Source organism: Bufo gargarizans, chromosome 3, assembly GCF_014858855.1.
Source record: "Bufo gargarizans isolate SCDJY-AF-19 chromosome 3, ASM1485885v1, whole genome shotgun sequence".
NCBI lineage: Eukaryota > Metazoa > Chordata > Amphibia > Anura > Bufonidae > Bufo > Bufo gargarizans.
The window spans coordinates 547535567-547550453 of record NC_058082.1 but is presented as its reverse complement, the minus strand read 5'-3'; the positions used below and the strand labels follow the sequence as shown (position 1 = coordinate 547550453).

Sequence of the window (14887 nt, the reverse complement as noted above, 5' to 3'; positions counted from 1 at the left end):
TACTAGGCCTCAAATTTATATCCCGCTAAATCTGTCCTTAGTGCTGTAGCTGGGCGAGTTATTTAGTGTCCGTTCAAGCACATTTCTTGTTCTGGGTTGAAATACAATTCCCAATTTAGCAATTTCATAATTTAGTGGTTTCTGCTATATCAGAGCTATTTGAAATCTATCCCTAAAAGGGTATATAATATTCAAGGTGCACATTGGGTCATTCAGAATAACTTCACACACACCCGCTACTGTGTATTTCCAAGTCTAATTCTGGCACTAAACCCATACCTGTCACCCAGCGCCTAAATACTAGGCCTCAAATTTATATCCCGCTAAATCTGTCCTTAGTGCTGTAGCTGGGCGAGTTATTTAGTGTCCGTTCAAGCACATTTCTTGTTCTGGGTTGAAATACAATTCCCAATTTAGCAATTTCATAATTTAGTGGTTTCTGCTATATCAGAGCTATTTGAAATCTATCCCTAAAAGGGTATATAATATTCAAGGTGCACATTGGGTCATTCAGAATAACTTCACACACACCCGCTACTGTGTATTTCCAAGTCTAATTCTGGCACTAAACCCATACCTGTCACCCAGCGCCTAAATACTAGGCCTCAAATTTATATCCCGCTAAATCTGTCCTTAGTGCTGTAGCTGGGCGAGTTATTTAGTGTCCGTTCAAGCACATTTCTTGTTCTGGGTTGAAATACAATTCCCAATTTAGCAATTTCATAATTTAGTGGTTTCTGCTATATCAGAGCTATTTGAAATCTATCCCTAAAAGGGTATATAATATTCAAGGTGCACATTGGGTCATTCAGAATAACTTCACACACACCCGCTACTGTGTATTTCCAAGTCTAATTCTGGCACTAAACCCATACCTGTCACCCAGCGCCTAAATACTAGGCCTCAAATTTATATCCCGCTAAATCTGTCCTTAGTGCTGTAGCTGGGCGAGTTATTTAGTGTCCGTTCAAGCACATTTCTTGTTCTGGGTTGAAATACAATTCCCAATTTAGCAATTTCATAATTTAGTGGTTTCTGCTATATCAGAGCTATTTGAAATCTATCCCTAAAAGGGTATATAATATTCAAGGTGCACATTGGGTCATTCAGAATAACTTCACACACACCCGCTACTGTGTATTTCCAAGTCTAATTCTGGCACTAAACCCATACCTGTCACCCAGCGCCTAAATACTAGGCCTCAAATTTATATCCCGCTAAATCTCTCGTTACCGCTGTCCTGTTGTGGCTGGGAAAGTTATTTAGTGTCCGTCAAAGCACATTTTTTGTTCTGGGTTGAAATACAATTCCCAATTTAGCAATTTCATAATTTAGTCGTTTCTGCTATATCAGAGCTATTTGAAATCTATCCCTAAAAGGGTAGATCATATTGAAGGTGCACATAGGGTCATTCAGAATAACTTCACACACACGCTTCTGTGCATTTCCAAGTCTAATTCTGTCACTAAATCCATACCGGTCACCCAGCGCCTAAATACTAGGCCTCAAATTTATATCCCGCTGAATTTGAATACAATACATTGGGCCAAATAATATATTTGTTGTTGTGGTGAACCATAACAATGAGAAAAACATCTAGTAAGGGACGCGGACGTGGACATGGTCGTGGTGGTGTTAGTGGACCCTCTGGTGCTGGGAGAGGACGTGGCCGTTTTGCCACATCCACACGTCCTAGTGTACCAACTACCTCAGGTCCCAGTAGCCGCCAGAATTTACAGCGATATATGGTGGGGCCCAATGCCGTTCTAAGGATGGTAAGGCCTGAGCAGGTACAGGCATTAGTCAATTGGGTGGCCGACAGTGGATCCAGCACGTTCACATTATCTCCCACCCAGTCTTCTGCAGAAAGCGCACAGATGGCGCCTGAAAACCAACCCCATCAGTCTGTCACATCACCCCCATGCATACCAGGGAAACTGTCTCAGCCTCAAGTTATGCAGCAGTCTCTTATGCTGTTTGAAGACTCCGCTGGCAGGGTTTCCCAAGGGCATCCACCTAGCCCTTCCCCAGCGGTGAAAGACATAGAATGCACTGACGCACAACCACTTATGTTTCCTGATGATGAGGACATGGGAATACCACCTCAGCATGTCTCTGATGATGACGAAACACAGGTGCCAACTGCTGCGTCTTTCTGCAGTGTGCAGACTGAACAGGAGGTCAGGGATCAAGACTGGGTGGAAGACGATGCAGGGGACGATGAGGTCCTAGACCCCACATGGAATGAAGGTCGTGCCACTGACTTTCACAGTTCGGAGGAAGAGGCAGTGGTGAGACCGAGCCAACAGCGTAGCAAAAGAGGGAGCAGTGGGCAAAAGCAGAACACCCGCCGCCAAGAGACTCCGCCTGCTACTGACCGCCGCCATCTGGGACCGAGCACCCCAAAGGCAGCTTCAAGGAGTTCCCTGGCATGGCACTTCTTCAAACAATGTGCTGACGACAAGACCCGAGTGGTTTGCACGCTGTGCCATCAGAGCCTGAAGCGAGGCATTAACGTTCTGAACCTGAGCACAACCTGCATGACCAGGCACCTGCATGCAAAGCATGAACTGCAGTGGAGTAAACACCTTAAAACCAAGGAAGTCACTCAGGCTCCCCCTGCTACCTCTTCTGCTGCTGCCGCCTCGGCCTATTCTGCTGCTGCCGCCTCGGCCTCTTCCTCCGCCTCTGGAGGAACGTTGGCACCTGCCGCCCAGCAAACAGGGGATGTACCACCAACACCACCACCACCACCTCCGTCACCAAGCGTCTCAACCATGTCACACGCCAGCGTTCAGCTCTCCATCTCACAAACATTTGATAGAAAGCGTAAATTCCCACCTAGCCACCCTCGATCCCTGGCCCTGAATGCCAGCATTTCGAAACTACTGGCCTATGAAATGCTGTCATTTAGGCTGGTGGACACAGACAGCTTCAAACAGCTCATGTCGCTTGCTGTCCCACAGTATGTTGTTCCCAGCCGCCACTACTTCTCCAAGAGAGCCGTGCCTTCCCTGCACAACCAAGTATCCCATAAAATCAAGTGTGCACTGCGCAACGCCATCTGTGGCAAGGTCCACCTAACCACAGATACGTGGACCAGTAAGCACGGCCAGGGACGCTATATCTCCCTAACTGCACACTGGGTAAATGTAGTGGCAGCTGGGCCCCAGGCGGAGAGCTGTTTGGCGCACGTCCTTCCGCCGCCAAGGATCGCAGGGCAACATTCTTTGCCTCCTGTTGCCACCTCCTCCTTCTCGGCTTCCTCCTCCTCTTCTTCCACCTGCTCATCCAGTCAGCCACACACCTTCACCACCAACTTCAGCACAGCCCGGGGTAAACGTCAGCAGGCCATTCTGAAACTCATATGTTTGGGGGACAGGCCCCACACCGCACAGGAGTTGTGGCGGGGTATAGAACAACAGACCGACGAGTGGTTGCTGCCGGTGAGCCTCAAGCCCGGCCTGGTGGTGTGTGATAATGGGCGAAATCTCGTTGCAGCTCTGGGACTAGCCAATTTGACGCACATCCCTTGCTTGGCGCATGTGCTGAATTTGGTGGTGCAGAAGTTCATTCACAACTACCCCGACATGTCAGAGCTGCTGCATAAAGTGCGGGCCGTCTGTTCGCGCTTCCGGCGTTCACATCCTGCTGCTGCTCGCCTGTCTGCGCTACAGCGTAACTTCGGCCTTCCCGCTCACCGCCTCATATGCGACGTGCCCACCAGGTGGAACTCCACCTTGCACATGCTGGACAGACTGTGCGAGCAGCAGCAGGCCATAGTGGAGTTTCAGCTGCAGCACGCACGGGTCAGTCGCACTACAGAACAGCACCACTTCACCACCAATGACTGGGCCTCCATGCGAGACCTGTGTGCCCTGTTGCGCTGTTTCGAGTACTCCACCAACATGGCCAGTGGCGATGACACCGTTATCAGCGTTACAATACCACTTCTATGTCTCCTTGAGAAAACACTTAGGGCGATGATGGAAGAGGAGGTGGCCCAGGAGGAGGAGGAGGAGGAGGAGGAAGAGGGGTCATTTTTAGCACTTTCAGGCCAGTCTCTTCGAAGTGACTCAGAGGGAGGTTTTTGGCAACAGCAGAGGCCAGGTACAAATGTGGCCAGCCAGGGCCCACTACTGGAGGACGAGGAGGACGAGGATGAGGAGGAGGTGGACGAGGATGAGGATGAAGCATGGTCACAGCGGGGTGGCACCCAACGCAGCTCGGGTCCATCACTGGTGCGTGGCTGGGGGGAAAGGCAGGACGATGACGATACGCCTCCCACAGAGGACAGCTTGTCCTTATCCCTGGGCAGCCTGGCACACATGAGCGACTACATGCTGCAGTGCCTGCGCAACGACAGCAGAGTTGCCCACATTTTAACCTGTGCGGACTACTGGGTTGCCACCCTGCTGGATCCACGCTACAAAGACAATGTGCCCACCTTACTTCCTGCACTGGAGCGTGATAGGAAGATGCGCGAGTACAAGCGCACGTTGGTAGACGCGCTACTGAGAGCATTCCCAAATGTCACAGGGGAACAAGTGGAAGCCCAAGGCCAAGGCAGAGGAGGAGCAAGAGGTCGCCAAGGCAGCTGTGTCACGGCCAGCTCCTCTGAGGGCAGGGTTAGCATGGCAGAGATGTGGAAAACTTTTGTCAACACGCCACAGCTAACTGCACCACCACCTGATACGCAACGTGTTAGCAGGAGGCAACATTTCACTAACATGGTGGAACAGTACGTGTGCACACCCCTCCACGTACTGACTGATGGTTCGGCCCCATTCAACTTCTGGGTCTCTAAATTGTCCACGTGGCCAGAGCTAGCCTTTTATGCCTTGGAGGTGCTGGCCTGCCCGGCAGCCAGCGTTTTGTCTGAACGTGTATTCAGCACGGCAGGGGGCGTCATTACAGACAAACGCAGCCGCCTGTCTACAGCCAATGTGGACAAGCTGACGTTCATAAAAATGAACCAGGCATGGATCCCACAGGACCTGTCCGTCCCTTGTCCAGATTAGACATTAACTACCTCCCCATAACCATATATTATTGGACTCCAGGGCACTTCCTCATTCAATCCTATTTTTATTTTCATTTTACCATTATATTGCGATGCTACCCAAAGTTGAATGAACCTCTCCTCTGCCTGTGTGCTAGGCCTAAATATATGCCAATGGACTGTTGCAGTGGTGGCTGACATGAAGCCTGATTCTCTGCTATGACATGCAGACTAATTCTCTGCTGACATGAAGCCAGATTGTCTGTTACGGGACCTCTCTCCTCTGCCTGGGTGCTGGGCCTAAATTTATGACAATGGACTGTTGCAGTGGTGGCTGACGTGAAGCCTCATTCTCTGCTATGACATGCAGACTGATTCTCTGCTGACATGAAGCCAGATTGTCTGTTACGGGACCTCTCTCCTCTGCCTGTGTGCTAGGCCTAAATATATGCCAATGGACTGTTGCAGTGGTGGCTGACGTGAAGCCTGATTCTCTGCTATGACATGCAGACTGATTCTCTGCTGTCATGAAGCCAGATTGTCTGTTACGGGACCTCTCTGCTCTGCCTGTGTGCTAGGCCTAAATATATGCCAATGGACTGTTGCAGTGGTGGGTGACGTGAAGCCTGATTCTCTGCTATGATATGAAGACTGATTCTCTGCTGACATGAAGCCAGATTGTCTGTTACGGGACCTTTCTCCTCTGCCTGGGTTCTGGGCCTAAATTTATGAAAATTGACTCTTACAGTGGTGGGTGACGTGAAGCCTGATTCTCTGCTATGATATGAAGACTGATTCTCTGCTGACATGAAGCCAGATTGTCTGTTACGGGACCTTTCTCCTCTGCCTGGGTTCTGGGCCTAAATTTATGAAAATTGACTCTTACAGTGGTGGGTGACGTGAAGCCTGATTCTCTGCTATGATATGAAGACTGATTCTCTGCTGACATGAAGCCAGATTCTCTGTTACGGGACCTCTCTCCTCTGCCTGGGTGCTGGGCCTAAATTTATGACAATGGACTGTTGCAGTGGTGGCTGACGTGAAGCCTGATTCTCTGCTATGACATGCAGACTGATTCTCTGCTGACATGAAGCCAGATCCTCTGTTACGGGACCTCTCTCCTCTGCCTGTGTGTGTGCTGGGCCTAAATATATGCCAATGGACTGTTGCAGTGGTGGCTGACGTGAAGCCTCATTCTCTGCTATGACATGCAGACTAATTCTCTGCTGACATGAAGACAGATTCTCTGTTACGGGACCTCCCTCCTCTGCCTGGGTGCTGGGCCTAAATATATGCCAATGGACTGTTGCAGTGGTGGCTGACGTGAAGCCTCATTCTCTGCTATGACATGCAGACTAATTCTCTGCTGACATGAAGACAGATTCTCTGTTACGGGACCTCCCTCCTCTGCCTGGGTGCTGGGCCTAAATATATGCCAATGGACTGTTGCAGTGGTGGGTGACGTGAAGCCTGATTCTCTGCTATGACATGCAGACTAATTCTCTGCTGACATGAAGACAGATTCTCTGTTACGGGACCTCTCTCCTCTGCCTGTGTGTGTGCTGGGCCTAAATATATGCCAATGGACTGTTGCAGTGGTGGGTGACGTGAAGCCTCATTCTCTGCTATGACATGCAGACTGATTCTCTGCTGACATGAAGCCAGATTGTCTGTTACGGGACCTCTCTCCTCTGCCTGTGTGTGTGCTGGGCCTAAATATATGCCAATGGACTGTTGCAGTGGTGGCTGACGTGAAGCCTCATTCTCTGCTATGACATGCAGACTAATTCTCTGCTGACATGAAGACAGATTCTCTGTTACGGGACCTCTCTCCTCTGCCTGTGTGTGTGCTGGGCCTAAATATATGCCAATGGACTGTTGCAGTGGTGGCTGACGTGAAGCCTCATTCTCTGCTATGACATGCAGACTAATTCTCTGCTGACATGAAGACAGATTCTCTGTTACGGGACCTCCCTCCTCTGCCTGGGTGCTGGGCCTAAATATATGCCAATGGACTGTTGCAGTGGTGGGTGACGTGAAGCCTGATTCTCTGCTATGACATGCAGACTAATTCTCTGCTGACATGAAGCCAGATTCTCTGTTACGGGACCTCTCTCCTCTGCCTGTGTGTGTGCTGGGCCTAAATATATGCCAATGGACTGTTGCAGTGGTGGCTGACGTGAAGCCTCATTCTCTGCTATGACATGCAGACTAATTCTCTGCTGACATGAAGACAGATTCTCTGTTACGGGACCTCCCTCCTCTGCCTGGGTGCTGGGCCTAAATATATGCCAATGGACTGTTGCAGTGGTGGCTGACGTGAAGCCTCATTCTCTGCTATGACATGCAGACTAATTCTCTGCTGACATGAAGACAGATTCTCTGTTACGGGACCTCTCTCCTCTGCCTGGGTGCCGGGGCCTAAATATCTGAGAATGGACTGTTCCAGTGGTGGGTGACGTGAAGCCAGATTCTCTGCTATGGGACCTCTCTCCAATTGATTTTGGTTAATTTTTATTTATTTAATTTTTATTTTAATTCATTTCCCTATCCACATTTGTTTGCAGGGGATTTACCTACATGTTGCTGCCTTTTGCAGCCCTCTAGCTCTTTCCTGGGCTGTTTTACAGCCTTTTTAGTGCCGAAAAGTTCGGGTCCCCATTGACTTCAATGGGGTTCGGGTTCGGGACGAAGTTCGGATCGGGTTCGGATCCCGAACCCGAACATTTCCGGGATGTTCGGCCGAACTTCTCGAACCCGAACATCCAGGTGTTCGCTCAACTCTAAACAGGACAAAATGACAATCTCACCCGATTACAGAAAAAGGCTCTGATAGAATTACAATCATCGAAGGAGATTGTCATCAAGATGGCTGACAAGGGAGGAGCGGTAGTGATTCTGGATAAGGGCACATATCATCAACAAATGTTGAATATGTTGTCGGATGCGTCCACATACAGGAAACTCATGGGAGATCCTCTGGTTAATTATAAAAATGAATATTGTGAATTGATACATAAGGGATTGACTATGGGTGTCTTTGATGATACACAATATAGATTCCTGTGTGTGGACGCTCCGATAACTCCAATAATGCATGGATTACCTAAAGTGCACAAACAGACCTACCCTCCTCCTTTGCGGCCTATTGTATCTGGGATAGGTTCCCTGACTGAACGTCTAGGAACCTGGTTAGATAATATTTTACAGCCTATGGTGAAGAGGGTGACGGGATATATTAGGGACACGACAGATGTTCTAAGAGCAATGTACAACCTGATTTGTAAACCAGAATATAGATGGGTTGCTGCAGATGTCGTGTCTCTATATCTATCTATCCCCCACAGGATTGCCTTACTAGCCCTGGAATTCCATCTTAATAAATACACCAGCCACTCGATGGAATTTATAGATTATATATGTGAGATCACATTTTTTCTGCTCATACATGAGGTCCTAACAGGTCACAGCGGTGAATAACGCTACATCACTGCAACATACACCCAAGAGCGGGAGAACCTTACTCACAGGTCCTTGCAGATAACAGCAGAGACATATGCCACAGTCATGCCATGCAAGTAGACCGACAACAACAAGACGCAGGAGTGGTAAAGTACTATATTAAGAAAAAATATGGAAGATTCAGCCCGCACAACCCCTAGCAGGTGCAGATTGCTATGGCGAGATACAGATACAAACGTAAAAACACAAAATGCAATCGCACACTGCAACCAGCACTCCGCCCTGCCTTTATGCTGGATGTTGAATAAGGCATTGGTGTACATTTTGGCCAATGGCACCGGACGGGGTTAAAAGCAGAGTGTGCTTGGCGTGCATGCTGTACCTGCGCTCCCTGGACTTTATGTGGCTGTCATGGCCCATAAAAGGTAGGAACTAGTGTTAGGGACCACTCATGAAGGCGACCTTGACGTGGTGAGTGGCTTATTACGCTTTGGCCAAAAAGTACTATATTAAATAGAGCACAATTGCTTTTGCTCACGCATTTAAATATATGATCCTGATGCCAAGTTTTATTGTGATATACATCCTAATTCTGACTTGACCTTTTGTGATACATATTCCAGGACATTATTCAAAACCACGGCGAACAGCCTCTCTTTAGTACAACTGACTTTTAGTGCCAAATTGACTTTTAGTGTTAAGTTTTTTTCATGCAGATTATTTTTAATGTAGATTGTTTTTTTAATGCAATATGTTGTAAATTTGATGTGTTTATTATTCACTATAAAATTGTATTCTGATGCAATCCAGTTTGAACATATGTTTGCCTGATATTGAGTGACGCCCAACCCAATTCTTCCTTATAAAGATTATGCCATATATAAAAAAAATCTGATGTGTCGAACATGAATTATGTGTGTCTGATTAAATCTGACCCAGTAAATTGCATCATTTATAATTGAATCATATCAGCCTGATATCTGAAAACAATAAATAATCATATATAGTTGTCATAGAGAGTTTATATTGAAAGTCTTATAATATGTTCTACTGGATATAATATGGAGAATTTCATGTATGTGAATTATGGATGGGGAGTCATGTGGTTGTATGTCTGGATGGAATGTAAAATGCTCATTGTTTACACTGATTCTCACATGAATAGGTCTCGGAGTATCCCAGGAATCTCTTACAGATGCTAAATAGGAGAGTGAACAATAGGTCTCTACCCTGCAAATACAATGTGTAAATGAAGGACCATCTCAGAAGGCCAGAAAATGCTAAACTGGTAGATTAGATGGTGGGGCCATTATTCTTTCATTGTATATTGTAATGAGGGAAGTCAAATGTGATGAACAAAGTTTCATGATTATCATTAGAATGGGCATCTCCTGAGGGGGAAGAGGAGGAGCAGATAGTTATAGCCACCATAGGCTATAAAAGACCCAAGCATGGCTCAGAAATCTAGAATTCTCCAAGGGAAATTACTTGGATTATTGACTTGATAAGGAGAAGACACTGACTGGAGATGAAGTCCTGAGTGTGTGGACGGGTCCATGTCTGGTAAGTGTCACTGAACTGACTGTAAGTGGAAGGAATTCTAAAATATTGTAATCTATGCTGTGTATAAGGACAATGTGTCTCTGTCTGTAATGTCTCTTGTGTATGTCTCCATGTAGATCTCCATATAACTCCCATCATAACTGGACACTGATTTTCCACCTTTTAAAATACATATTTTCTACACTTCTTGTATTTAATTTCTTCCTCTGAACCTTAGAATCAGACCCAGTAAGAAGGAAGGAAATTCTTACAATGGGAATAACTCTTTTTTAGAGGTTTAGTGATGGCAGCAGTGACTGGTGATTGTCTGCACAATAGTGTGTAAGTAATTGCACATGCATACACAAAAAAGCAAAATGTAGCCAACTAAGAGAGGCCATAGGCCTAACTAAGTGGGACAAAGTCCTCAAAAATAAAAATACAACCACAAAATTGGATATCTTTAAAAGCATCCTAAAATCTCAATGTGAGAGGTACATACAGTATGGGAATAAAAGGTTAAGGAACAAAAAGAAACCAATGTGGATAAATATTACTGTAAAGAAAGCAATAAATTGGTTTGTATACTGATGTATAAGCTTGCCAATGTATTTATGCTTTGGTCAATGTTAACTTTGTCATGCCTATCGGCGTATTCTCATATGTCTATGAAATAATAAAAACATTTTTGAAATAGAATAAGAAATCAATAAATGACAAAAAGAAAGACATATAAATCACTAAAACAGGAGGGTAGCGCAGAAACACTGAAAAACTAGAAAAGGAAAAAAAAACATGTAAAAAACAAATAAAAGCGGCCAAACTAGAGACAGAGAGATTAAATGCCAAAGAGAGTAAAAATAACCCTAAAATGTTCTTCAATTATATAAATGTTAAAAAGTATAAATCTGAAGGTGTCGGCCCGTTAAAGAGTAATGAGGGGGAGTCGCAGAGAGCAACGAGGAGAAAGCAAAGCTGTTAAATATTTTTTTCTCCAATGTGTTCGCTGAGGAAAATAAACTGTCAGATGAAATGCTGAATGTAAAAATAAATTCCCCATTAAAAGTGTCCTGTCTGACACAGGAAGAAGTACAACAGCGACTTAAAAATATTAAAATAGACAAATCACCAGGAACGGATGGCATACACCCCTGTATCCTTATGGAATTAAGTATAGTATTAAGTATAGTATTAGTATTAAGTCATAGCCAGACCCTTATTTCTGATATTTGCGGACTCTATACTGACAGGGAATGTTCCACAGGATTGGCGCATGGCAAATGTGGTGCCAATATTCAAAAAGGGTCCAAAAACAGAGCCTGGAAACTATAGGCCGGTAAGATTAACATTTGTTGTGCGTAAACTGTTTGAAGGTTTTCTAAGAGATGCTATCTTAGAGTATCTCAACGGAAATAAGCAAATAACGCCATGAGGGATCAGTTTCTATGAGGAGGTAAGTTCTAGACTTGACAGCGGCGTATCAGTATTAATGCATAATGGCATAGGTAGGTTTAGTGTTAGGACCCGCCTGAACTGAGACGACCTTGGCGCAGGTAGGTGGGCACAGATGTGTTTTGATCAAAATATATTGGCTAAGAGTCTCAGATTTTATCATTAGAGTGAGGGCTTAGTCCATATGTTGTGTTTGCATCTATTGCTAATAGTGCATTATTTCCTGTGACTTTATAAATGTAGCCATGTACATTCGTATATACTATCATATCGTGCAGATATGTACCAGTTTTAGAGGGTATAGGGATTATTCAAAACTTTAATGGGATTTGGGGTCCATATGCCAGTTTTTTCATGGGTTTTGCATTGACTATAGTATATAAATTCAAAACACACCACAGCACATCATTATAGCTTTGAAGCCACATGGTGACTGATTGTGTCTTAGATACATGTAGGATGCTAAAGAGGTAAGGTTTAAGTTATATTTGTTAATTTAGTAACAAGTATTATACAAGTATTAACTTTATAGGGAGCTTATGTAGAAGAATTTTAGCATTTTCAGACTGTCCTCTATAAGGTAATTAATACAGTGGAGGGTAATATAGTATTACAGGGGCACTTGGTCTCTTGGAAGGAGACATTCCAAGTAAAGCTTAATGTGTTTAAATGAAAGTATATCAACTTGGGTCAAGAAAATAAAATCTCCTATTATATGTTATATAGAAAATACATTATAAGATTGTCACCAAAATATATTTGGGCATGTTAGTGGACAGTAAATATATCATTAGTGATCAATGCCAGTGTTGCTTCCGCTCTACCATACATTGCATATATGCCAGTTAATATCAATAGATAAATCAAGAATACTACTATCTGGGCAATTAGATGACATGTAAATGTCTGCTGACTGAAAATATTTGCCATCTATAATCTGATTTGCCTCTGAAAACATAAGAAACCAATATAAATGTATTGAATGTGAGTTTAGAGTATGCAGAAGTTTCAATTATCAATAGTGTTGGAAGTTTACGAACTACCAGCCCCTCCCTGATAGACAGAGAGCAAAGATTGTCCGGTTTTAGATCTATTAAATAAGTAATCTCATACAAATTTTTAAAAAATAAACTCACAAGGGACTGACAAATTCTAATCAAGGTCCATATCATGGTACTATCACAGGATAGTGCTACATAGTACATGGGCCAAAGTGTAAAGTTCATATAGAAATAATATTACAGTGCAAAAAATATTTATGTGAACATAATAATATAGAATAGTCTGCAGGATTAATAATCAACTAAAGTGCTATAGAGGTGCAGTGCAAAAATAAATAGAGGAACATAAGTCCCTGAATGTAACATACAAGGAGAGAAAATCTCTATACAAGACCATTCAAGACGAGGTGTGTAATGACCCGGTGTAGCATGGAGCTCTTATCTATGTGTATGACTGATAAAATGTGGAGCTTAGTCTGAGGATGTCAGCAGTGATAAGTGTGGGGAAGCAGGTTACATATATTTATGTATTTGTATCATTAATTAATTAGTAGGAAGGAAAATAAGGACCTTTTATCTTATAAATATGTTCTTCTTTCTCCAGATGAGAACGGGATAAGAGGCTACTGGAAATATATTTTCTCTTCGTCTTAAGAAGTAGAAGATAATCAAGTACAACTTGTCAGTAATAGAACTGAACACAGACTGGGTGAAATGTCAACAAGATCTGAATGTAGGAAACCCTTTGAAAAGAAATTTAAGGAAACTCAACAAGGTGAAAGGCCATTTATATGTCAAGAATGTGAGAAATCTTTTGTTAGACAAGGACATCTTGTTGAACATCAGAGAATCCACACAGGAGAGAAGCCATATTCTTGTCCGGAATGTGAAAAGTGTTTTAGTAACAAATCAAATCTTAGTAAACATCAGAGAAGTCATACAGAAGAAAAGCCGTTTACATGTCCTGAATGTGAGAAGAGTTTTAGTCTGAAAACAAATCTTGTAGATCATCAGAAAATTCACACAGGAGAGAAGCCATTTTCATGCTCAGAATGTGATCAGTGTTTTAGACACAAATTAAGTCTTGTTCAACATCAGAGAACTCACACAGGAGAGAAGCCATATTCATGTCCTGAATGTGATAAGTGTTTTAGTCAGATATCAACTCTTAATAAACATCAGAGAATTCACACAGGAGAAAAGCCATTTTTATGTATTCAATGTAAGAAATGCTTTAGTCTGAAATCACATCTTGTTCAACATCAGAGAAGTCACACAGGAGAGAAGCCATTTTCATGTCCTGAATGTGAGAAGTGCTTTAGTCATAAATCAAGTCTTGTTAAACATCAGAGATTCCACACAGGGGAAAGACCATATTCATGTTCTGAATGTGAGAAGTGCTTTAGTCATAAATTTGGTCTCGTTAAACATCAGAGATTTCATACAGGGGAAAAGCCATTTATATGTCCTAAGTGTGAAAAGAGTTTCAGTCTGAAAAGAAATCTTGTAGATCATCAAAAAATTCACACAGGGGAGAAGCCATTTTCATGCTCAGAATGTGAAAAGTGTTTTAGCCAGAAATCCATACTTATTCGCCATCAGAGAATTCACACAGGAGAGAAGCCATATTCATGTACTGAATGTAAGAAATGTTTTAGTGAGAGATCACATCTTGTTCGACATCAGAAAATTCACACATAAGAGAAGCCATTTTCATGTACAGAATGTTGGAAATATTTTACTCGCAAATTAGGTCTTTGACAACATTAAAAAATTCACACAAGGAAATAACCATGTGTATGTATAGTATGAGGATACAGTAGCATAAATATCGGTTTGTGTGGCAAATTAAAGACCTGAAACATCCAAAGTCGATTCTCATACAACTTTGTTCTAATACTGTATGGAGCAGGAGCTCCGTACAGTATTAGAATGTATTGGCTCTGATGAGCCGAAATTATTGCTTAGAGTACAGTATTAGAATGTATTGGCTCAGATGAGCCAATTCCAAGGTACTACTTGGAACTAAACCCGAGTTTGGGAACTGTTTTTTTACAGTACAAATTAATTTATGAAGTTATTGCTCAAAGTCTTGCAGGACTTTGCGAAGCAATAACTTTGGCTCATCGGAGCCAATACATTCTAATACTGTACAGAGCTCCTGCTCCGTACAGTATTGGAACAAAGTTTTATGTGAATCGACTTTGGATGTTTCATTTGAAGTCAATTCGCTCATCCCTAATTATAACGTTCAGACGGTAGGACACTTGGCAGGTGTGGTGCTCTCATGATGTGTTTTTTCTTGTAATGGTCCCAGAGAGCAATATAAACTACAAGACTGAATTTTAGATTTAACTCATTTATTTATGTCAATAACAATAGTTGGGTGGTTACAAGTAGGGATAAGTGAATCAACTTTGGATGCTTC

General features: G+C 43.5%; 1 protein-coding gene across 1 annotated transcript; it reads left to right on the top strand.

Annotated features, from left to right (window-relative positions):
• The first annotated feature begins 13173 nt into the window (after positions 1-13173).
• LOC122931785 (gastrula zinc finger protein XlCGF52.1-like) lies at positions 13174-14160 on the top strand. Its single transcript, XM_044285844.1, has one exon. The coding sequence runs from the start codon at positions 13174-13176 to the stop codon at positions 14158-14160; it is 987 nt and encodes a 328-aa protein (XP_044141779.1).
• The last annotated feature ends 727 nt before the right edge of the window (positions 14161-14887 follow it).

Coding starts and splice junctions, on each gene's coding strand:
- LOC122931785 (XM_044285844.1), top strand. CDS start 13,174: ATGTCAACAAGATCTGAATGTAGGAAACCCTTTGAAAAGAAATTTAAG.